Source organism: Thermobia domestica, chromosome 1 (assembly GCF_964235325.1).
Source record: "Thermobia domestica chromosome 1, izTheDome1.hap1.1, whole genome shotgun sequence".
In the NCBI taxonomy this organism is placed as follows: domain Eukaryota; kingdom Metazoa; phylum Arthropoda; class Insecta; order Zygentoma; family Lepismatidae; genus Thermobia; species Thermobia domestica.
The window spans coordinates 165,607,550-165,634,664 of record NC_137454.1 but is presented as its reverse complement, the minus strand read 5'-3'; the positions used below and the strand labels follow the sequence as shown (position 1 = coordinate 165,634,664).

Below are 27,115 nucleotides of genomic sequence, written 5' to 3'. Positions count from 1 at the left end.
TTTTTTTTTTTTTACTTCTCTATCTCTGACCATATTAACCCTTTCAGCCCTGATTTTTTGTTTATTCTCCGATTTTATTTTTATTTTGTTTTATTATTCTTTTTGACAACAAATGAAATACAACCGTCAATTTGTTTGCGGATGTCATACTTAGAGAATTATGGATGAAACATTTTGCGTGCACTAGGGTTGAAATACGCACGTAAAATACCAAATGGCATTAATCCAAAACATCGTAGTGATCTACATAGTTTAGAAACTCAAAACACATCACTAAAGCAGAAGGAGGATTTATTGCAAATAGTTTGTTTCGCCAAGAATAAAACAGCCTATTGCTGAGCTTCGTCCATCGTGATAGCCCCTAAAAGTACTCTTGAAGAAATGGGTGTAGCTTCCTGACAACAAATGAAAACACCAGAGAAATAGCGGAAAGTGATTTAGACAAGTTCAAAGAATACTGACATGAAAACTCAGCCATTTTGAATCCTCCAGAGTAACTATATTAATCTTAAAATATGATGTACACAAGTGTTAACACCAGGTATGAAAGGGTTAAAACTATATACTTTTAAAAACTGTCAGTCAAATTCCAGACACCCTGTATAAGACTTCCTATATTTATACACATCATAGTTCGGAATATTAATAATAATATTAATAATAATTCCTCAGCTTTTAACATGGAGAAAATCTATGGTATAACACCTGACTGGTTGTATATTCTATACTAGAACCCACTTCTGGTGTTTCTGTCTTCCTAAACCAGTACTCCATATCGTAAATTATATAGTAGCTTTCCTCCAATTGTTTACGATACACGTCAATACCGAATACCTTGTGCAACCAGCGGAATTTTATCTTGAAACTGCGAGCTAATCACTTGACTAAACGAGAACTAAGATTGGGGTTCTTGTTTATGGTAATTATATCCCCCATATCATCCGGATCATCATTTATGGTAGTAATTTATCTTCTTACATTTTTAAAAGCGTTTTTAAGTATGTTGGTTTCGCTCCCTATAATAAAATTCAATTGTTGATAATAAATTTCTCTTTTCTTATTGCAATAATATAATAATGTTTCTTATCACTGCACTTCATAGCAAGATTTACTTAACACTTAGGTCATAAGCGAATAAGCATTAATTCACTCTACATCAATTCTTGTAGTAAAATTCGTTGATATCACAATTACCCAAGAAAGAAATGAAGCATTCGTGTTGGCAAGCTTTTTATCAGAATGAATACAGCCATTGTTTCACCTGCCATTGCGTCATTAAATACCCTGGCAAGGAATAACTCTCCAGCAAATGATTAGGAGAAAGGCCAGAATACGACTGTGTAAATCGTTTTTTAAAACAGAATTAATTTTAACTTAAGATTTTCTGCCAACTCTGTCTACTATTATAAATCATATTTGTGAGTAAATGGATTTGCCAACCATGCATGAATGTTCCTTCAGAGCGTGATTTTAGAATAGGCATAATCATTATCATCAGTATTCTGTTCAGGCCCGTATCCAGGGGGGTCTAGGGGAAGCCGGGCCCCCCTAAAGTTTTGCTGGCTCCCCTAAAAGTTTCACAGTAGGCTTCCAAATAATTTATAATGGTGATGAACTATAATATGGTCGGATCGCCCTCCCCCTAACTTCAGCCGTGCCCCGCCTACATTTTTGGGCAGGCTACCGGCCTGATTCTGTTATTTCTGGCATATTCGTTGCCACAACAAGTGGTTATGCATTGGACTTTTCAATTGAAATGCGGATTATTCGTTTTCAGACTGTTTATCACAGTAATGACACGGGTCATGGTTTAAACCAGCCAACCCTGATTTGTGACAAGGTATATAGAATAACCTATTTTTTGTTTTTGTGATTTGAAAATATTTTATTTATTTTATCGATTCCATCCAAGGATCTTATAAAATAGAGGATCTGCCCTTACAACAAAATCTTGAAGCCATACGTCACAGTTTCGCCACCCCTACTCTGCCCACTCCGCCCAATAGGATCGCAATATTTTGAGCCAACAATCATGGCGGAAACAAAAGTAGCCAATCTGACGATGACAGAAACGAGAGTAGCCAATCAGACGTGCCGATGCTCGGTTGTTTTTTTGGCTTCATCGATTTAATAGGATGAAGATACACATGGGCAGCCATTTTGCCGATCCCAAACGTTTCAGCATTCTTGCCAATTTGATGTCGAGAACATAATCCAAACAACCCCTGCGGGGCTTCTAACCCGTTCCTACTACTACTACTACTACTACTACTACTACTACTACTACTACTACTACTACTACTACTACTACTACTACTACTACTACTACTACTACTACTACAACTACTACTACATTAGCTGTGGATCTATATAGTACAAGGGCAAACGTACTACTACTACTACTACATTTGCTGTGGATCTATATAGTACCAAATTTCACAATATTAAATCCCCACGTTAAGCGGGTTTGCATATCCAGGCCCCTAACTATGAAAATATTTACGCTCAGTCCAACCTCAATCATTTCACGAATTCAACCTGTTTTACGTATGTTATTGGGACATAATATCGATTGTGATTTATTCTAAAAATACTTTTATACATTGCAAGAGCTATAACGTTCAAATATTTACTGACAAGTAAACCTTACGTTTGGGTGAATCGAGTTGCTGACTGAGACACATATGAGAAAGTAGTACTAAATGTGGTCAGTATTTCAGTGAAGTTTTAGGTGCGAAGCTCCAGGGGTTTAGGAGATACAGCTACCAGAATATCATATGGAAGTACAGAATAGTCTTCATACAGTTGGAGGTAAAAGCTCTGTAAGACCTCTTGTAACGACAAAAGGTGAATAACAAATATATGGGTACATATTGGGACTAGGGGCAAGTCATATAGTAAGGGTATACCTGACGGTGCCCATCTTGAAATCCGCCATTTTGAATTAAGGTTAATTTTTTAAAATAGGAATAGGGTCATGTGATACATGATTTAAGGCGCAAATTTAATCAGAAGAACAATGGTGACATTAATTTTGATTTACGCGCAATTGGTAAAAAGTTACAGAGAAATTAAATATTGTTGCAGCATATGTATGTCCTTTACCCCACCTTGTAAATTTTGTGTTAATGATAATAATTAAATAAAAAGCAGGTGGATAAATATTAGGTCTGTGGTAAGAGTTGCTTTGATGGCAGCCATATTCAAATCCGCCATTTTGAATCAAACAAAAGTTTTAAACTAAACGCATAACATTCACACCTTATTAATAGCAAATATTACCATAAATCCAACGGTATAACCATGTTTGCTTTATCATTAACCAGCACAAAATTAAATGGGTCGCTCCTTACGACTACTGCTTTGACGGAATTGTTAACGATAAATGTGTCAAGTGTAACTCGATTGCCTTTGTCAGGTGTGCTCATTGTGAGCAGAGCATTTGTGCAAGTCATGCACTCTTTTCTGAACTACATATTGATTGTACTAATTGAGGAGTTTTCTGGAAGAAAGACCCAAGTTCAATTATGACTCAATTCCACTTTGGTCATTTTTCCTTAAATTAGCAACTTGTTCATGCGATAACAAATGCTGGTTAATAATAAAGCAACCGTTGGATTTACGGTAAAATTTGCTATTAATAAGGTGTCAATGTTATGCGTTTTGTTTAAAACTTTTGTCTGATTCAAAATGGCGGATTTGAACATGGCCGCCATCAAGGCAACTCTAACCATAGACCTAATATTTATCCACCTGCTTTTTTATTTAATTATTATCATTAACACAAAATTTACAAGGTGGGGTAAAGGACTAATACATATGCTGCAACAATATTTAATTTCACTGTAACTTTTTACCAATTGCGCGTAAATCAAAATTAACGTCACCATTGTTCTTCTGATTAAATTCGCGCCTTAAATCATGTATCGCATGACCCCATTCCTATTTTAAAAAATTAACCTTAATTCAAAATGGCGGATTTCAAGATGGCCGCCGTCAGGTATACCCTTACTATATGACTTGCCCCTAGTCCCAATATGTACCCATATATTTGTTATTCACCTTTTGTCGTTACAAGAGGTCTTACAGAGCTTTTACCTCCAACTGTATGAAGACTATTCTGTACTTCCATATGATATTCTGGTAGCTGTATCTCCTAAACCCCTGGAGCTTCGCACCTAAAACTTCACTGAAATACTGACCACATTTAGTACTACTTTCTCATATGTGTCTCAGTCAGCAACTCGATTCACCCAAACGTAAGGTTTACTTGTGAGAACTCATAGTCGTATCGGAATAAACAAAAGCGAGTATGGAACAGTAAACTGCTGTAACAAAAGGCAAAAGAAAATATGCAAAGGCATACAAAACGGTCGAGTGGTTTGGGTCGATACACTATCAATCACATGTTTGTGTGTTCAAATACGGTAGCAAGTTGTTTCTTTCTTAAGTGTCTTCCTATTTCCATCCGGAGGCTGAAAATATTTCTTTGAGTAACTCATTGAAAACTTCTTTTGTTTCAAATTCGATTAGAACGGAACATTATATGAATTGCGAATCTTAAATCCATAGCTAAAAAAAATGAAGTATACTCACTACTCTATTATCCTCTGATTTGTAACGAAAAACTATTTATAAACAGTGGTGACTTCAGAAAATTATCCTGGGGGGAATTTCAATATGCGGGTGGAGGGCAAACATTGGTAGTCCACATTGAGCACGATCGAATATATGGTCCTGAAGGCGGAAATTTCTTAGCTCGAGAGGGGTCTCAAATTCTCCCTCAGATCACGTCCTGAATGCATCATTGCTTAAAAGCTTTTCGTAACAAATATAATATTACACTTGTTTCTCGTTCTACATTTAGAATTGGTAAAATCATAACTTATAGAGGATTATAATAAAAGCATAAACATTACAATACCAATCACGTATAAATTATCCTGTAAGTTTCCAACTTTGGGTCAGATTAAAACTCAAATATTTGTTTTCGGATTGCACTTAGAAGTAAGTCCTCTCTATATAATCCTGATTGGAAAGCCATGTTTAACACTAATTAATTAATCAATATTTATACGAATATTTTTTTATTTTACTATTTTTACTATTCAATATTATATGCACTTCATTTCCAAAATAAAAATTTCGAAAATGTATATTGTACGATTGCAGACTCGCAAATAAATGATTATTTATCATATATATTGGTCTCTATTCAAAATTCTATTTAATCGAATCCGACAGGAACACAGACTAAATATCGAGAACAGGTGAAAAAAAGAGAGAAAAAAGCGTTGGCCCCGGAGGAGACTCGAAGTAAGTTCGAATGGTGCTTTACAAGCCGAACGCCTTAGACCACTCGGCTATGGTAACAACTAGTGATTGTAGCAAAGGCTTCGAGTAGTAGTTCTTATTACAGAATAACATTTTCTATTGCCTAAAATTTAAACCCAATTTACTTTGATATAATATATTTATTAATTTGTTTCATGAACGTTTTCGTTACTTTAATGAATGATGTATGTTGTTGATATAGATTCTATTACATGTTCTTTCGTAAATATTATAGAAAATATCAGGGTTATTTATGATCTTTCATGGAAATTGACTGGCGCATGCGCAGTACACAGACAGTTCAATTGGAAGGCGAGGAAGGAAACGCTAACACACTGTTAGAATGTTTCCCTCGCAAGCAGTAGTTCCCAACCGAGGGATGGCGGGACGCACTTCGTCCTCCTGGGGTGGCATGAAGGGTTTACGAAGTCCCTTGGTTGTCTTATATTTCTTGAATGATTATACACAATATCCAGTCACATCTTCTACACATTTGGAAGTGATAAATCGTAGTATAAATAAACCGTCCTCCACACACAGTAATTGTTGCTTTTCCAAGATTATAAGCTGAAACACTTTTTATTTCAATAGAATATAAAAGTTTCAATGGGAGGGGTTACAACCCCCTCAACCCCCTGGGTCTTCGATATGTCACCGCCTAAACTGTAACTTTCAAGTTAGAATCGAAAAATGGAGACATGTGATCTACTAAATATATTTTTAGTTCATTATACATTTTCATAAATAAAATATCCACAATTACAATGACAGTATATGCTAAGTAATTATTGTAAATCTTTGTACTTTCATTTTCCCTCTTTCTTCTCAATTGAGCTTAAAAAATGTAAAAATGGGAGGTTAAGAATCTCAAATATTACGTATATTTTAGCGTGTTACGGAATTATATTTAATAGAATCCGGCAGGATCACAAACCGAAACGTCAAGAAGAGGTAAAACCAAATTGTATTGTGGTGGGATTCGAACTACTCTTGAATGGTGCCTCAGAATCTCTAGCCGACTGCCTTAGTCCACTCGGCTAATGTGACAAGTTGAAAATATAGTAAGCGTGTTTCATGTTCAATCTTTTGTTAGAGTATGAAATTTATTTTGTATTCTCTGAAGTTTAAGCCTATTTTGGCCTGATGTAATAGTCTGTTGAAATTGTTTTATGTTTACGGTATTCTTTACTTTGACGAATGATGTTGTTAATATATGTTCTATTACGTATTCGTTCATAAATATTACAGCAATTGTCAGGATTATTTATGATCTTTCATGAAAATTGACTGGTGCATGCGCAGAAGAAACAGAAAGATGCACTTTACCGACATTTGTCATACACGCCAGAACGCAAATTTCAAATAGGTTCTCAAAATGCCTCGTTTTAAAGGTTGTGGAGAACTGTCTATTGCTCTGAGAGGAGAAATCATAGGCCGAGCAAAAATGGGACAAACTGTGCCTCAGATTGCTAGAGATCTGGGATGTGACAAACAAACGGTCAAGAAATGGGTTCAGCGACATGAAGAAGGTGGTGAATGGTTCAGGTCTCGGTCAAGAAGTGGAAGGCCAAAACTGACAACTGCAGCTCAAGATCAAGCTTTAGTTACAGAAGTAATCAACAGACCTCTACGCCACACGTCAATCCTCTTGGACAAAGCCAGAGAATATAATTGTTCTCACGAAACAATAATAAGAAGATTATTGGGGGCTGGTCTACACTGTTCAAGACCCGCTAGGAAGACTCTCCTGACTGAAACTCACAGGGCCAGATGAATGGAATGGCCACAGAATAACATAACCCAACCTCAGTCATATTGGGACTTAGCCATCTGGACCGACGAGAAGGTTTTCAAGTGTAACCAACAAGGCAGAGTTATATTGTATAGACCGCGCGGAACCAGGTATGCTGAACAAAATATTATCAGAACTTCTTGTTCACGACGAATATCAGCACACTTTTGGGGATACATGACGGCTGCTGGTCCTGGAGATTTGGTTGCGGTGCCTGAGAGAATGAACAGTAGTGTTTACATTAATATCCTCGAAAATACGTTGTTACCGTCCTTAGAAACAAACTTCCCCGAAAAGGAAGAATATATATTTATGCATGACAACAGTGCTGTTCACACTTCCCGGCAAACACGAGAGTGGCTAAGTGAACATTCAGAGTTAATTTGTATTGAGTGGTCCCTTCTATCCCCAAATTTGGACCCAATTTAACATCTGTGGGCCTACATGGTGCAAGAATGGGAAGTGAGACGTGAAGACAGAGACCAAATGTTTCTTCAAAATCATGTTATGGAACTATGGCAACATTTTCGTGACACACCGTCGTATTGCTCGAGACTTGTATCTAGTATCCCCTCCAGACTTCAAGAAGTTACTGACTCTGGAGGTGACTACACGAAGTACTAGTGTGTTATTTTTTGTGTAAACATTTATTTAAGTTTCATTTATTTATTATATTTTTTCAAGAGCAACACTTTCGTTCTTCATTCTTTTCCTTTGCTTGTTTACTTATTAGTTCGTTAAAACGTAAAGGAAGAGTAGTATATCTTCAAAAAGTATTTGTGAATTTACTTTGAACGTTTCTAAGAATACATTTACTTTTTTTCCTACTCTATATCATGCCCAATATTACTTTCATTTCAGTTAATTAATAACTTTATTTCACATCTCGGATAAAAGTATTATTGTCTTTTTAACGATATTTTTCCTTTTGATTGTGTAATTTCTGGTTTCATTGAATTATCTCAATTCGAATGAATAAATCACATTTTTTTTATTGTCCCTTCCTTAGCTAAGTTCGAATTCGAGAACAATGTGGTATAATATACGTTCTTTATTCTTCATATTGTGCAGTAATGACAATATTAATTATTTTTCGTGAGTCCAGTTGATTAGTGAGAACTTGGACAAACATTAACCTGGTGATTCTTTACGCAATGACAAGCGTAAAATACATTTTAGCTGTTCTTTATACTTCACAGCGATGAAACATTCTAACAGTGTGTTAGCGTTTCCTTCCTCGCCTTCCAATTGAACTGTCTGTGTACTGCGCATGCGCCAGTCAATTTCCATGAAAGATCATAAATAACCCTGATACTTTCTATAATATTTACGAAAGAACGTGTAATAGAATCTATATCAACAACATATATCATTCATCAAAGTAACGAAAACGTGTTCATGTAACAAATTAATAGATATATTATATCAAAGTAAATTAGGTTTAAATTTTAGGCAATAGAAAATGTTATTCTGTAATAAGAACTATTACTCGAAGCCTTTGCTATAATTACTAGTTGTTACCATAGCCGAATGGTCTAAGGCATTCGGCTTGTAAAGCACCATTCAAACTTACTTCGAGTCCAACGCTTTATTCTCTCTTTTTTTCACCTGTTCTCGATATTTCTGTCTGTGTTCCTGTCGGATTCGATTAAATAGAATTTCGAATAGAGACCAATATATATGATAAATAATCATTTATTTGCGAGTCTGCAATCGTACAATATACATTTTCGAGATTTTGATTTTGGAAATGAAGTGCATATAATATTGAATAGTAAAAATAGTAAAATAAAAAAAATATTCGTATAAATATTGATTAATTAATTAGTGTTAAACATGGTTTTCCAATCAGGATTATATAGAGAGGACTTACTTCTAAGTGCAATCCGAAAACAAATATTTGAGTTTTAATCTGACCCAAAGTTGGTAACTTACAGGATAATTTATACATGATTGGTATTGTAATTTTTATGCTTTTATTATATTCCTCTATAAGTTATGAGTTTAACAATTCTAAATGTAGAACGAGAAACAAGTGTAATATTATATTTGTTACGAAAAGCTTTTAAGCAATGATGCATTCAGGACGTGATCTGAGGGAGAATTTGAGACCCCTCTCGAGCTAAGAAATTTCCGCCTTCAGGACCATATATTCGATCGTGCTCAATGTGGACTACTAATGTTTGTCCTCCACCCGCATATTGAAATTCCCCCCAGGATAATTTTCTGAAGTCACCACTGTTTATAAATAGTTTTTTCGTTACAAATCAGAGGATAATAGAGTAGTGAGTATACTTCATTTTTTTTTAGCTATGGATTTAAGATTCGCAATTCATATAATGTTCCGTTCTAATCGAATTTGAAACAAAAGAAGTTTTCAACGAGTTACTCAAAGAAATATTTTCAGCCTCCGGATGAAAATAGGAAGACACTTAAAAAATAAACAACTTGCTACCGTATTTGAACACACAAACATGTGATTGATAGTGTATCGACCCAAACCACTCGACCGTTTTGTATGACTCTGCATATCTTCTTTTGCCTTTTGTTATAGCAGTTTACTGTTCCATACTCGCTTTTGTTTATTCCGATACGACTATGAGTTCTCAGTAAATATTTGGACGTTATAGCTCTTGCAATATATAAAAGTGTTTTTAGAATAAATCACAATCGATATTATGTCCTAATAACATACGTAAAACAGGTTGAATTCGTGAAATGATTGAGGTTGGACTGAGCGTAAATGTTTTCATAGTTAGGGGCCTGGATATGCAAACCCGCTTAACGTGGGGATTTAATTATGTGAAATTTGGTATTATACAAGGGCAAACTTATTTTAATGAAAAAAGTTTAATGAAAATTTTAAACAATGATCGTTAAATCACTTTTTGAATGTTATTTTGGCTTAAGTTTAGAGTTGCCCCTCCAGTTTCAAACCTACAAAAAAGCAGTAAAAACATTAAAACGTGCAGGTTTATTATACAGATCAATAGTATAAGCAGGAGTAGGAGTAGGAGTAGGGGTAGTAGTAGTAGGAACTGGTTAGAAGCCCCGCAGGGGTTCGTTAGGTTCTGTTCTCGACATAAAATGGGCATGCTGCTGAATCATGAAATCTTCCGCGTCTTGCAAATAGTACCAACTTCCACACATCTTTCCTCGTATTCAACATAACTTTACTACCAAACTTACACATCTAAACATCACATAGTAACTCCAAATCATAATTTCTTACCTCATTTCTCCTGTAAATTTTCCTAATATTTATAAAAAACGGAGGGGCAACTCTAAACTTAACCCGTTATTTTTAATCTTATTTTAACGAAAGAAGTGTTATAAACATTTTTAAAAGTAGTAAAAAAAACTGTCCGTAGGCAGGATTCGAACCCTCGCCAAAAGCATTTTCGTTACTAGCATGTTGCGCTAGACCACTCGCCTACCAGAGCCAACAACAATTCTCCTTTACTTTGTGCTATATGTAGATCATGTCTTGTGATATCGCATCTGTTTCGACCAATCAGATCAGAGGATATGCTGAAACGTTTGGGATCCGCAAATATGCACATGGGCAGATCCTCTATTTATAACATTCTTGATTCCATCGTCATTTCAAAGGTTATTTATATCTAGATGTGCAATTCGCTATTTAATATCCAGATTGAGAACGATGAACTATATAATAAAAATCCAATTTTGTAATTAAATATATTGAGAAATTTTGTAACAAAATAATTATAAATTTTACCATTGTAATCCTTTGGAAAACCAATCTACAATTTTATTATTTTAATGAAAACCGAACACTTAATGAAAAATTTATGTAAAGAAGAAGAAAAAGAAGAAGGAAAAGTTGTAGTTACAGAAATTTACTGACATGGAGTTTTAAGAAATCACCAAGTTAGTGCTAAAAAAAAAAAAAAAAAAAAAAGCAAAAGTTTTAATTATGTTGTAGTTAGTACGAAATGTGTACGTCTTTCTGAAATTATATATATAAATACGGGATTATACCAGTTATTTGTATCCCATATTTAATGTTATATATATATATAAAACATACGTAATTATAAGTTAAACCATGTATCTCTGTTTTCGATTTCAATAGTGAATGGTAGATATGCTTGTTCTTAAAGTTAATACGGATACGAATACCATGTTGGAGTAGGTAGTTGAGATCCCTGACCAGATCTCCTAACACCTAATAATGTCCCATTCATCTTTCATGCTGTAGATGGAATTGAATTGCCTATCATGTCGTTGGTGATAGCATATATAAATACAGATGATTGTTGTCATATCCACATTTGATCTTCTTAGTTACTTCTATTTCCTTAGACCTGTGCGAATGAGTATTGTATATTTTAATAGCTACTGACAAGGGCGCCGATTTCTCTGTAAATTTGGGGGGGAGGGCATTCAGATGCAGAAGGGATATATGAGGGTTTTAAGACAAATTGCATTCAAATTATGCAAAATATTATATGCTCTTAAATACAATAAGGGGGGCCACATCAGCTTTGGGGGCCCCTGGCCTCCACGTCCCCCCAGGATCGGCGCCCTTGGCTACTGACTACGTTTAATCGTCAGGTGTATGAAAGAATGTCACGGTGAATGTATAAAATGAAGGCAATGCTGCAATATGTTGATGCTGGTGCTGAAGAGCCCGCGTATGTGTAGTTGCAGCATATTGTTCTCTTCAGAGTATTCACGTCTGTGGCTCATAGTTAAGAAACCTGGGGTTCACTCGAGCCGACGGTTCTACCGAAAACAAAATTTATAGGTAAAATACGATGTCAAACACTTTTCGTAAAAGAAGAGTGTGAGTATAAGTAATTTCGGGTCTAGGTCAAAACCCCCACAGCCAAAACCCCCACACTCAAGAAATGTCAAAACGCCCACACGATCGGTCATAACTCCCACACAAATGGACAAATCCCCCAAACGCACGAACGGTCAAAACCTCCACAGCCAAAACCCCCACACTCAAGAAATGTCAAAACGCCCACACGATCGGTCATAACTCCCACACAAATGGACATATCTCCCAAACGCACGAACGGTCAAAACACCCACAGCCAAAACCCCCACACTCAAGAAATGTCAAAACACCCACAAAATCGGTCATAACTCCCACACAAATGGACAAAACCCCCCACACATAGCAACGGTCACAATCTCCACATAAATGGACAAAAACCCCACACAAATGGACAAAACTCCCACATGCAGAAATTGTCACAACTGCCACACAAATGGACAAAAACCCCACACAATCGGACAAATCCCCCACACTCTGAAATTATCGTGATTGCACGTCTTTGTTGCGGCTCTTTACGACGCCCACTTTAGTGTTTCTGTCATTACAAAACAGTGTAAGAAGAATAGTTGCAACATCAGTTTAAGTGGAATAAAAAATGTTCTTAAAAAGTACAAGGGCAAGACATACAACCAGGATCATTTCAGAGTGTGGGAGATTTGACCGATTGTGTGGGGGTTTTGTCCATTTGTGTGGCAGTTGTGACAATTTCTGCATGTGGGAGTTTTGTCCATTTGTGTGGGGGTTTTGTCCATTTATGTGGGGATTGTGACCGTTGCTGTGTGGGGGTTTTGGCTGTGGGGGTTATGACCGTTCGTGTATTTCGGAGATTTGTCTATTTGTATGGGGGTTATGACCGATCGTGTGGGCGTTTCGACATTTCTTGAGTGTGGGGGTTTTGGCTGTGGGGGTTATGACCGTTCGTGTGTTTGGGAGATTTGTCCATTTGTGTGGGGTTTATGACCGATCGTGTGGGCGTTTTGACATTTCTTGAGTGTGGGTGTTTTGGCTGTGGGGATTTTGACCGGTTCCCGTAATCTGTTACTGGATATCATATTGAAGTACATTTTGAATGGTAGGAACTAATTCTAACTATTTACTGAAGCGGAAGGTGAAGGAATGCGAGAATGTGAAGAAGGTGGAAATAAACGGCGAAAATGTTCCGTTAATGTTAGCAATGGACGTTTGCGACGGATGTAATGCAAACATATAGTTTTATTACAATGAATTGTGTGATAAAGAGCGTCATATTATAAAGTTTGTGCAGCGTAATGGTATGTTGAAACGTAAAATGAGTCGTGCGAAGTATGGAAAAGAAGTAACAATTCAGAACAGACAAATTTCTCCTCGCAGCGGGCCATTTGTACCCAGGAAAGCAGTGAAGCCATTTTGAAGGTAAAAATTATTACGATTATTAAGGTGTTTTTGAATGTAAAAATTATTGCTGATATTTTATGTATTTTTCCACTATCCTCGTTTGTGCGTATCCCTACTGACGCATCCCCTCCCTCCGCTCGCCCCCCCTGCTGCGCTCCTGCCCTGATCCGGTTAGATAACATTCGTGCTTTTTGGTGGCCACCTAGCACAAATTGGTTCGTGGTTTATGCACTAGCTCCTCATTTGGTGTATGTTCTGCAAAAAGAAACCGGAAAATGCAATAAATGTGTGAAGATTTGATTGAACTGTCTGCTCGAGTAATGCCGAAACCTGATGGACAATAGGTAGCATATAATACAGTATCTCCTATTTACTCATCCTTATATTGAATTATCTTCTAGATCTTGTATTGATCATCTCATGGCTGACATTCTAATTATACGTATGTGTTTTACACACTACAAAGTTCACAGTACTTCTACGGAATAACGGGCCACGACCAGGGAACTTGGCAGCGTATTTTGTAATATCCAGGCCAAAATAAAAATATTAATCTATTTGGAACCGTCTCGTGTTGGCTTGGTGATGTCCAGAGGTGTGACCCAGGATAGTGAATGGGCGGCTACAAACTCTATGAGAGAATTTAATAAAAATATTGTTTGGACTCAACGGCATCGATCATGTTCTACGCGACAATTTTTTTCTTTAATTTTAGAGGTGCGCTACTTCTTGTTGTTGCTAAGTTTGACTGTTTCTTAAGAAAACATTTTATTTCCTGTGATTCTCACACGCTTATATTCTGATAGGACTTGCTATCTCTTCATTATTATATCCTCCCTATCCAAAGTTGCTCAAGTTTTTTGCCCAAAACAAAACATTTGCACTGTCAGTTGTTCTGGGGTTTCTCAATTTGGATTCTGTGTAACAATATACATCGAATCCATACCCTGGGGTCCGCTGAACAGAACTTTTTTTTTTTTTTTTTTTATGGCTGTATACGTGTATCTTCCCCATCCAAAATCGTTTAAGTTTTCCGCCCATAAAAAATTTAGCGCGGTCATTCGTCCCAGGATTTTGAAATTTGGTTCTTACTAACTTGTCAACCTATTGGAACAAAATATATCGAATCCACGCATCCTGGGGTCCAGTGCACATTTTTTTTTTTTTTTTTTGTGCGTGTGTTTGGCTACGTTTAATCGAAACCATAGAAGTCAAAATCCCCTCCCCCTGAACTGACATGAATTAACCCGAACGGGATATTATTCAATTAAAAACACCATTTAATATGTATAGAATTTTTAGATTTTTTAAAAATTAAAACAGAATTTCTATGCCGAAGACGAAGTTTACGAGAAAAGAAAGGGAAGATTTAAGGGATGTGATAGAGAAACTTGATAATTTACAAAGAACCAAATTGTTGGATAAAAGCGTTTGAAATTATAAATTAAGGTGCGTAATCACATCTTGGAACCACCATCTGTATTCTACAACTCTTTATGACTAAATTGTTAATACGAAATTATTAATTATTAATTATTTAGTAATATTAAGATGATTAAATTGTTTTTAGTTTAGTGCTTCACGTGTATACTACATAAGATGACAATGAAAGTTATGAAGTTTTTTTCAACCACACACTTAATTTCTTTTTCAATAATAATAATAATAATAATAATAATAATAATAATAATAATAATAATAATAATAAGGAATGGGCACGAGTCGAGCTAAAACTTGACTCGACTCGAAACTCGAAGCGAATTCGAGTCGAGTTTCGCCTTTCGAGTCGAGTCAAAGGTAGTTTTCCCGAGTCGAGTTCCGAGCCGAGTCACTGTTTTGAGGTCGAGTTTCGAGTCGAGTCGACTTTGAAAAATGGCTCGCTCGTTTAGCTCGTTTTAACTCGTTTTGAAATAATTGCCTGTTTAGACTGGAAAGCGAAAGGTATGATAAATGTAAGCTGTAAAGCGGAATATTTTTAGTGTTGCTCACAAGGTGACACACTGCTCGCATCTTGCCTCGTCTCGATTAACAAGACAACAATGGATTTTTATAACGAGACAGCCTCAAATGTCGTGAACACTAACATAAGTATATACTGTAGTTCTCACCACTAAGGCTGAGACCTGCACGGTGAACGTTTTGAGCCGAAGCAGAAGCCCAACCCGTGTAGGGATATTAACTGGCGTAGCTCGGTTCAACTGAGCGAACAGCCCGAGCCGGCCTGATTCAGATGAGGCACCGACTCGGCTCAGGTGAGCCATCGTCTCGAGCGGGCTCGGTTCGGGTGAACCATCAGCTCGGTTTATTTCGGCTCGTGTCGGTTTGGGTGGGTGAGCTGTTGGCTCGGCTCGATACAGAATGAGCTGTCAGCCGAGCCGCTCGAGCCGTTGAGAACCCTAAACCCGGACGAAGCAGTTTTGAACATGTGTGGCCAGCGCCCTCTAACTTTTAACGATTTTTGGTTGGAGCCCGGATACTTGCTCCTCCGGAACTCAAACCCAGAACACCGTGAACTCCTCCTAGACTTCACGAATACCGAGGTCAGCAATCAACTACATTTTAGTATTCAGATACAAACCACCTATCTTTCATGTTTATACACGGTGTTATAATAATAATAATAATAATAATAATAATAATAATAATAATAATAATAATAATAATAATAATAATAATAATAATAATAATAATGTTATAGTAGTATCATCGATAATAATTATATTGTCTATGTAGGATATTTGAAGAAAGTACTTCAGGAACTACACACAGCAGAAACTCGAGTCAAATTCGAGTCGAGTTGTATGAAATTTTTCGAGCCGAGTTCTCGAGTTGAGATCAAAGATGTCTGTTTCGAGTCGAGTCGAGTCGCTCGTGCCCATCCATGATAATAATTAATAATAATAGTGGCAAAAGGCCATATGTGGTGGACGTGTTATTATCTCTTTAATCTTCCAATACACCTTGCAATAATTAGTCAGGTTTCTCTCTCAGTGAGTCACTATCACACTTATACATCTATCCAGAACTGTTAGTTCATGACTGAATGAGCTTTCTGTTTTTCTTCACATCAGCATTGCGACCTAATGTCTTATGATAAAAATTTTATTCCCAAATAGACTCGACATTTGCAAGTTGGAGATCTGTTCCTTCCCTGTTTAAATGCAAACCAGAAACTAGAATTAAAAAATTTTAAAAATCGTAATCGGCAGAAATTCAAATTCTCCAAGTACGCAGATTGCAGTTTGCAGCAGAGATGTTCACCCTCGCGAGGGTGGCCCTCTCGAGGGCATCCTCACCCTCAAATTCCCTCGCCCACAATTACACGAGGGCGAGGACAATCTTCGACAGTGAGGGGGCGCGAGGGCGAGGAGAAATTCCTAACACGAGAGCGAGGGTCAAATGTCGCTGTGAGGGCGAGGAGAAATTCCCAACACGAGGGCGAGGACCAACTGTCACTGCGAGGGTGAGGGTGCGCGAGGGCGAGGGTCAACTTGTTCTGCAATTGCGAGGGTTCGCGAGGGCGAGGAACAATTTCCTTCGTGAGAACGAGGGCACGCGAGCGAGAAGGACAAGCTTCCTTAACAACTATTTTGAATTTGCTGTTTAACCATTTTTGGAGGATTACGAGACAAGACGAGAATTTTTTCGAGTCTTGTGGGCAACACTAGTTCACCCAAGTCTTAGGTCTCAGATACCATTTTGGAGCTAAATGATCCGTTTGAAAAACCTATCAATTGATAAAGGTGATCACAATGTAGAGCATTTATGAACGTTTAAAGATACTCAAATCACAATATATTACAATAATGAATATGGTTTAAATGTTCTTAGATGTACTTATGGTGTAAATGTTCTTACACCTTTCGTGACGCAGAAGGATTCTGAGAACTTCTAGATAAGGGAATACATTTTGTACGTAAATTTACAGAACGAGATGAGAAGTGAGTCGTCGACAATTGAGACAATAAAGAAGTTTCCGAAAATTGAGACGAGACGAGACTTCTATAAAATTTACGAGACGAGATGATAAACCTTATTTCTCGTCTCGTCTCGTCTCATGGGCAACACTAGTTTGCACCGAAAGATGTAAAGGAAACTATTCAAATTTAATCTGAACATATTCATGGTAATATTAAGCGTCGAGTAGTTCATAATTTGTTCTATTTTACGTGATTTGCAGTAAGTTATACGATAGTATGTTAAGGAAAACAATTCAGCAAATACGCTGGAAAATTGAGGATCTGATCCTCGCGAGGCCTTCCTCACCCTCAAATGACCTCGCCTTCAATGATATGAGGGCGATGGGCAACTCCCTTCGCGAGGGTGAGGGTGAACGAGGGCGAGGACCAATTGCCACTGCCATTGCGAGGGTACGCGAGGGCGAGGAGAAGTTTCCAGTACGAGAGCGAAGGAGAACGAGGGCGATGCACAACCATCCTCGCGAGGGCGAGTGTGAACGAGGGCGAGGGTTAACTTCCACTGTGAGGGCGAGGGTGCGCGAAGGTGATGGACAACTCACTTCGCGAGGGCAAGGGTGCGTAAAGGCGAGGGTGCGCAAGGGCGATGGACAATTCCCTTCGTGAGGGCGAGGGTGCTCGAGGGCGAGGACCAACTTTCACTGCGAGGGCGAGGGTGCGCGAGGGTGATGGACAAGTTTTCAGCACGAGGACGGAAGTGAACGAGGGCGAGGGCTAACTGTCACTGCGAGGGCGAGGACAATTCCTTTCGTGAGGGCGAGGGCCAACTGCCACTATGAGGGCGAGGGTGAGTGAGGTCGGAGCAAAATGAACATCTATGGTGTGCAGTTAAATATTAACTATAAGAGCGGAAGATAGGTTATATGAATCTCAGTAATCACTGGCGCAAATCCCGGGGGCATGACAGGGACATGTTCTCTCCAATTTCGGAACTGGAGGGACTGTCCCTCCAATAATCCGATTTTGAAATGTGTCTTTTGGGAAAAAAGTGTGATGATTTTTGTCCGATTGCCACAACGGAAAGTGAGATGAAATTGATGTCCCCCCAGAATAAGTCTCAAATCTGCTCGCCTCCCAATGTTGAAGACAACTCTGGTCCCCTGATCCTCCACAGGAATATTTTTCAACTTCACACAAATATTTTGAGCATCGCTTAACAAAAAAAGGTCTTATTTGCACCCCCCCCCCCGAATGTTGAAGACAGATTTGCGCCCCTGTAGTAATTAGAAACAAAAATGTTAGGTTTGAATAATGGTGCATGATCGCATAAATTCAATTTCTAACCAAGCAATATCGATATTCAATTTCATGGAATTTTCAAATGTGCTCTATTTTATAAATGGTGAAAAAATACATACACATTCACACATTCAACTAGTTGATGGAAGAAACATTTACAGACCCAAGCCAAAGAAAAAGGAAAGATCTCATTAGTCCCTAGACGTGCCAAAAGGTAGAATACTAAATAATTCTTATGGAATTTTATTTAATTCAATTAACAAGTCTCCGGACGACTAAAACTCTTCATGCTATAATGAATTGGAAAGTTTTATTATGTTTGAAAAATGATTTCGTGACTTACAACTAGGTCTAATGCTTAAAGCGTAATTGACACTTTATTCAGGAAAACTTTATTTAGTATTCTAAAACTTTATTTACTGTCCTGAAGAAACTTCAATACAACGAAAGCACTATTCCTGAAAACACTTTTCTGTGTTTATTGGTGTGAGCGTTAATAATGCTTCAGTCAATCGAACTTATTGACATTCGAGTAGATTGTGTCTGTCCGAATGTACGACCCTCTATGACATGATAACTCTCATAAAACGTCTGTGATTTTAATGAAACTTGGAATATACATTCCTGTAATTTGCAGAAATAACTTATTATTTGGGGAGTCAATCCATCGAGTTTGAAAGGTATAAGCCACCTCATGTTGCACGCTTGAGCATCATAAAATAACGCAACGAATAAATTAATTGATTTTGATAAATAGGGACATACGCAGGGAATGGATCTTCGGGTCTGGACATCCCCCTGAAATTTCTTCTTTGTAAATTTGAGGCATGATTTCACAAATTCTAATGAAAAAAAGACTTTAAAATTACCATACACAATCCAAGTGGTCAATTTACACTGGATTCATTAATAATTAACAGTAATAATAGTAAAGGAGCAGATAAAAATGGGATCATATAACACTTAAAAGTACTATCCGAGTACTCGCGTGTTGGAACCGAGAAAGTCATGATCTCCCGATTGCTAAACAAGAGCGCTAACCACTAGTCTATCCTCAGTTAAAAAAAGCACTAAAACAACATTAATATATATATATATATATATATATATATATATATATATATATATATATATATATATATATATATATATATATATATATATATATATATATATATATATATATATATATATATATATATATAAGGGAGAAGTTTTGGTAATCTACATCACATGTACAGATTGAATATAGCATAAAGAAGTGATGAATATCGTACAGAATTCGTCCTCATTGTATTCGTAGTTTATTACAATGGAAGAGCTCGTTTGTCTTTCTGTCCATGCCACCAGAATGATCAATACCCTAAGGCGACTTCCTGCTCGGGGAGAAGAATGAACGAATTAGTAAGTTCGAAAGACACCGCGAGCAGTGAAAATTGTCATATTTTGAGGATTGCGGAATGTTAAACTAAATAATTTTGCGAGATAATGCGATGATAATCTATTAGTTTCAAACCCTTTCTGCAGAACAATATGCCATAGCACTCGTTCATCCCTGCTATGGAGATGGAAATAGTTTTCTTTCAGAACTTCAAAAGATCTTTATCTATGATAAAGACTTCTCAACGAAGACAATACTCCCTTCGAACTTTAATCCTGAATCCACTAAGAAAAAAAAAGAGCTTCTGTTGGAAATACCACGGAGGCTTAAAATATTATTTTTCCAAGAAATACTGCATGAATACGCTGTCATAGGAACGTCGATCAACTTTGATGTTTATAAATTCTTCGTAAGCAGGTGCATGTGCATAGTTTTATTTCAATCATTCGACTTTCCTGAAGTTTAGTGATTACATCGTGGTCTTGTGATATATTAGGAAACATGAGAAAAAGTTTAGTGTGGAAACACTATTATAAGAAGAATGATACAGTTTTTTGTAGTTACTGTAAGTGGGAATTTAAAAGTGGAACTGGTACTGGGGTCCTCTGGTATCATGTAAAAACTCGTCACCTAACACTTCTTATGCAACAAGATAATGAAGAGGAAACTAAGAAAACTTCGGACCATGATTATGATGATGAGAGTGCTGGTGTAAAGACAGGTGTAAAGAAGTCCAAAACTCCAGACTTATGGTAAGTGTTACTTTTTTAATATATGTTTAAAATAATATATATATATAACTGCAAGAAAATGTTGATATACACCTATAGATAATTTCTTAAGAATCTTGGAACCTGTAAGACGATTTGAGTACAGTTTATTACATCTTAAAGAGAGCCTTTTTTCTTTTCTTTTTTTTTTCTTTTTTTTTTTTTTTTTTTTTTTTACATTTCAGAATATACATTTCTGACTGAAAAGTTTTGAGCCTTGAGGAAAGTATAAGAAGTACAGATTTGGTACTTTATTTTTCAATATAATCCCCTTGGACAGCAACACACTTGCTCCAACGGAGCTGCAGTGCTTTTATCCCAGTAGGAAAGAAAATCCTTAGGTTGTGACCAGAGAAACTCCTCCACGGCTGTCGTGATGTCATTATCGGTTGCAAAACGTCGTCTTGCTAGAGCCTTTTTTAAATTCGGGAACAAGTGGAAGTCTAAGGGGGTCAGATCTGGAAAATAGGGTGGATGAAGAACGAGTTCAATAGTAGCCATAGCAACTGCTGATGTGTGGCCGGGAGCATTGTCATGATGGTAGGAAACGCCTCTGGACATTATTTGTGGCTTTTTTTTTCTTTCTTGAATTTCCACTCGGTTTTCTCAGAAGGTCATTATAGTATTGTCCTGTGATTGTATAATCCCTTTGCAAGTAATCAATGAACACCACACGTTGGGAATCCCAAAAAATAGAGGCCATCACTTTGCCAGCGGATGGGATCACCTTAAACTGTAGGTCTACGTCTCATATAGCCTTGCTGCTGAACGGGACTCTAAATTCAAAATCAGATCAAATTAATCTTGCCAGAAGTTAATAACAAAGGAAGAGGTATAGGTAGATACACACTTTTATGTACGAATATAAGACACTCCTTATATACGAAATAAATTTTTGAATGCTTGCGAGTGTTTAATATTAAGAAATGGATAGCGATGAAGAATTTTCTTTTGCTGGTAACAGAGTTGTCATTTTCAATACCATAAACTTAGTGGATTTAAAACCAACATATAGAACAGCTTTATTAATAGGTGATCCAGTGCAAAACAAGGACTGTACCGGTACATTATGTCATATTCGGCAAATAAAAAGTTGTTTGCTTCTTTTCCCCTTGTAATAATTTGTATAAATCAAGGTATACTTAGGTATAATTTCTATGTTACTATATGTAAGGGGACAGGAGCTAGGGGAATAAAATATCTGAAAAAGGGAAATTTTTGAGGGAATTTCCCGAAAATCCCTCTGTTACGGGAAAACTGTACGTGATGGAGAGAAACCGAGTGCATATTCGAATTCAGCGCAAAAAGTTCCTTTAAGATCAGGTGATTTTTCTCATGTAACAAACAAAAAGTTTAAATTTGTTAACTAGTGTTATATTCCCTATAGACTATATTTTCACCTGAATTTGTTCGCAATTTACTGTTATGCTTTCTATTGCTAGATAATCAAATGAAATGGTGTGCTCGTAGGAAACAAACAAAAGTATTGCAATTTGATTCAGCATAAAGCTTTTTATTTGAAGAAAAAAAGTCGTATAAGCGATTTTTTTACATCAACGTTCATGGACAGAATAATTTAATTACATACTTAATTTATTCCTGGATTTGGGGGATTTTTCCTTGTGTGCATATTTTTGACTAGCATTCGTTCATTGAGAACTATTCAGACAAATAGTTAAAATATGGCTATACTTTATAATCCATTTCCATATGCATTGCTTCTTCTGAAATGGAATCAACGTTTTTAAAGTAGTTAGTGATTCGTTGTTATTAAGGAGTTTGATCTACCAAAGCTCCTCGCTATCCGTGTGTCCGTCGATGAGGCAACACATCTGAAGAATTACTCGATGGATCACCATCAATTTTGGCCAAAATGTAGAGGAACAAAAATTAGGCACCGAGTTTATTGATGAGGGAGAAATTAAAACCGAAAGTGATAGCATCCCAAGAATGTATTCCATCTCCACTCTAATCTCTCTACTAAAAACCGAAACTGGTGATAGATTTCTACCACTTGCGGTTTTTGTAAAAAGATTAGAGTGGAGATAGAATACATTCTTGAGACCCATTGAATCGATTGCAAAATACCGGATTTATCGTTTTTGCTCTACGGAAATCACTATTGAAACCGGAAGCAATAGTAAATTTGAACAACTTCCGGTTTCGTAGCGTGTTGTCCATAGTAATGATATGTTGTCTTGAATCGTTTACACCAAAAGTGTTTCTTGGTATCTATTACCGTTTTCGTTCTATGGCGATAAACGTTAAAGCCGGAAATGGTTGACTTCAACTACTTCCGGTTTGAATAGAAGGTTAACGGAGCAGATGAAAGCTATTTTTGGGACGCTGAATCGGTTGGAGAAGACTATATTTTGATAATATTTACGGTTTTTGCTATATAGAAATCAGTATTTAAACCAGAAGTAACAGAAAATTTAAACCCACTTCACGTTTTGGTAGTGTTCTGGATAGTCATGATAGGCCTATATTGTCTTGAAACGCGTAATCGTGTGCAAGAAAGCGTTACGGAGCAGATGTAAACCTATTCTTAGACCTGTAAATCGATTCCAAGAAAACTGCTTCTCGTTGATCAAAAGATAACAAATGATATTGGTTCCACAGCTGAGTGCTCATCTGCCAAATTTCTTATCTGATTATTTTCAACAACATTCCTCGTTTGAGCGAACATAGACAAGACTTCTTGATCGCTTATTGAAGATTGAAACATACGATAAAATGTGGCCTATTGTGCTTCATTACTTCAATAAAGAAATTTTAAGGTTTAGATCGTACTTTCCCCCTTTTATCCGCTTATCTTTGACTGGTTTCAACTGTAGCCAATGAGGTTCATCGAGATGTCTTGGAAAAAGTGTAGACTTGTGGAAAAATGTAAACCGATTTTTTAAACGTAGTTTATAGTGAAAAATGCTTTGTATGTATGCGTATGTGTAAAATTGCAACATGGGATGGATTTTATTCCTTTATTCTTGATACATTGCAACCCAAAACAACAGGTTTATTTTAGAAGGTTGGACGAAGCTACACACCAAATTTAATAAAAATTGAATTTTGCAGAAACTATCGAAGAAACAGGCAAAGGGACAGTCAAAGAGACAGGCATAGAAATGACGGTTGAGTTGAACGGTAGAAGAGTTGCTGCGTTAGCTATATACCGGGTGATTCAATAAGAACGCACCAGGCCTATATCGCAGCTAATACTGCACGTAGAGCCTTCAAACAAAAAATTGCATCACCAAATCGTGTGTGTAGAATGCAATAAAAATAGTAACGAGACCAGTGGCGTCTCGTGAATACCTCCAACGGGCGGTAACTTCAAAATTTGCAACTGAAAATGGTATAACTGTTGGAGTCGTTCGAAAGAACATTAAATGTGAGGCAACTTTTAGAGGACAAACTTTGACATATCCTTTCTCATTTAGCCGCTAGAGGCGTTGTTGCAGACTTGTATCTGACTACCCGTAGCAGGCCTTTATCTCAGCTAATAATGCACATAGAGCCGTCAAACAAGCAATTAAACTACCAAATCGTATGTGTAGAATGCAATAAAAATAGTAGCGACACCAGTGGCGTATCGTGAATATCTCCAACGGGGGTCATCTGCAAAATTTGACATGGAAACAGGAGTTAGTTGTGCCTCCATTGAAACAAGCGCACAATGGGCGAAACATCGAGAGGAAACACCTTGGCATATTTCTTCCTCGTTCGCAGCAACACGGTCGCATTACTGGGTGAAAGTCCGATGGTGCGAGGGTGTTTCCTCTCGACGTTTCTCTCATTGTGCGCTTGTTTCAATGGAGGCACAACCAACCCCTGTTTACATGTAAAGTTTTGCAGATGACACCCGTAGGAGATATTCACGATACGCCACTGGTCTCGTCGCTATTTTTATTGCATTCCACACATACGATTTGGTGATGCAATTTTTTGTTTGAATTCTCTACGTGCAGTATTAGCTGCGATATAGGCCTGGCACGTTCTTATTGAATCACCCGGTATATGTTTTTATTTCACGTTCCAGATGGACAACTTTCTTATTCTGTTTCTCAAGATCTAAAGGAATAAGAAAATGGTTCCGTGCATGTAGCGCCCGTAGGAATTTAGGACAAAATGGCAGGAGGACAAAATGGCAGGGGACATAATGGCAGGAAATAAAGGCAGGAGGACGAAATGGCAGCGGACGAAATGGCAGGAGGACGAAATGGCAGCGGACAAAATGGCAGGAGGACGAAATGGCAGCGGACGAAATGGCAGAAGGACAGAATGGCAGGAAGTTAATTTGGCAAAAATTATAACTCCTACGGCTCGTATTTTTAGGTTTTACCTATTGTGTTTGTTAGTAGGTAACGGTTCTCGATTTATTCATTTCTATCTCAAATGTCCAAAGCATATAAATACAGCTAAATTGATTAAAGAGCGTAAAAGAGGGTAAATATCAGTTATCCATGTCTTAACTTTTTTCTTAAATTTATTTCTTTTTAACCATCTTCCAATTGATATCTTGGTTTTATAATAATTCTAAGTAGTACAACTTTTATTTATGACGAAAGAATTTTCCCGTGGACTCCCTCTGAATTTCTCTCAGGGTCTAGCTACCATGTGACAAAGAATTAAATCTACTAACTGCTTTCACACACAATATAATTTTGAAACTTGGGAGCCTAGTGGTATCTTTGTGTCTGTAGTATGTAATAATGCTGACACTCTTCATGAATTGATGTAAGAAGCGGCCGCATGATTTTCGACCAATTATTTCATCACTGGTATCTATGAGCAATGAGATAACAACAGTGGAAGACAAACTTCGTTCTTTTCAAACTTGATACTTTGAAAAACTTATGAACTCCGGTGCGCCCTCCGAAACATCACAATATAAATAAAGGTACAAGTTTTTAGTAATAAATTCTTACACTTTTATTGGTAAAGAACCCGTGAAAGGTGCAGTGCACCCTTTGCATTAGGCGCCCTTGCGAAAACACATCAAAGATAAACGATTTTTTCATTTTTCTCTATACCACAGTTCTGTACAATAAATACATTCAGTTACTGTTGGTAAAGAACCTGTGAAAGGTACAGTGCGCCCTCTACATGAGGCGCCCTACGAAACATCACATTATAGATAAGTGGTTTTAGTTATCCTGTTTACCAGCTTTGTTTCATAAATTCAAATAGTGACTGTTAATAAAGAACCTGTGAAGGATATCAGGCGCCCTTTACATAAGATGCCCTGCGAAATATCACATTATATTAAAAAAAATATATTCTTCTGTGTTTCAGTTTTATAATATAAATTCATACAGTTGCTATTGACAGAAAACAGGTAAAGAGTATAATCACTTACAAAAATATTATGAAGTTATGTAGCTATGAAACGAAACAATGTGATACATCAAGATAGGATAGTCAAACGTACGATGCATTCATGAAATACTACATTGACACTAGTCTCTAATTTACGATTTTCACGGCATCGAAACTTTCACAGTTTTAATATGCATCCATATATCCAGCATATTGATTGTTCCTATGTGTTTTAAAGCAGTGTTCGGATAATCAGTACCTAAATATATATAGCTATATTAATTTTCGTGAAATGTGGTCATCCTGTCACCACGGCATAGCGCACCCTCAGGTTGTGGATCGAGGAGAAGGCCTCTAGATATAGAGGTTCGCTGCGAACATACTTGAATAAGCAATCGCGGACAGACGACAAGGGGTGATCCTCCAGCTTGGGGATTTGGTGTGGGGCTAACAATCTCATCCTGTAAAAAGAGGCTTGTTCAGATATATTCGCAGAATCCTCGGATCAGAACTGATAACTTGTCACGAACTCAGCAAAGTAAAATCGACATGAGATTTGGAACATGGAATATTAAGTCTCTATAGGGAAGGCGCGTTAAAATTGTAACGAATGTATTTAGAAATAGAGGATAGACCTAGTGGGATATCAGGAAGTTAGATGAGAAGGAAATGGAGAAATCAAGTCGGGAAATTTTACGTCCTTTTACGGGGAACGAATTAAAAATTACCAACTAGGAACAGGGTTTTTCGTTCACAAACGAATAATATCAGCAATTACATGGGTTGAATTTGTTAATGATAGATTTTCTTTTACTTCTCTTAAGGGTCGGTGGTGTAATATTATTATTTTAAATGAACATGCCACAACAGAAAATAAGGATGACGATATAAAAGGCAGTTTTTACGAAAGAATAGAACGGGTATTTGATCATCTCCCGCAATACCGTATTAAAATTCTGTTAGGCGGTTTGAATGCGAAGGTAGGACGAGTGGGTATTTTCAAATCGATTATAGGGAATAAATGTCTGCATAAGGAAGGTTGTGACAACGATGTTAGACTCGTGAACTTTCCATCATCCAGAAACCTTATCGTGAAGATTACAAAATTTCCACATC

The 27,115-nt window shown here is 37.0% G+C and overlaps 1 protein-coding gene across 2 annotated transcripts in view; it reads left to right on the top strand.

Moving 5' to 3' along the window:
- LOC145690689 (uncharacterized) overlaps positions 1-27,115 on the top strand; it is a 119,383-nt gene that overhangs the window by 39,149 nt on the left and 53,119 nt on the right. The window contains exon 1 of one of the 2 annotated variants that reach the window (XM_081765849.1): positions 20,287-20,662. The exons of the other annotated variant lie outside the window; for it this stretch is intronic. Within the exon in view, the coding sequence (XP_081621975.1) occupies positions 20,412-20,662 (251 nt within the window). The 5' untranslated portion in view covers positions 20,287-20,411. Of the gene's footprint in view, positions 1-20,286; positions 20,663-27,115 lie in introns of those variants that run through there. 2 annotated transcript variants of the gene reach the window in all.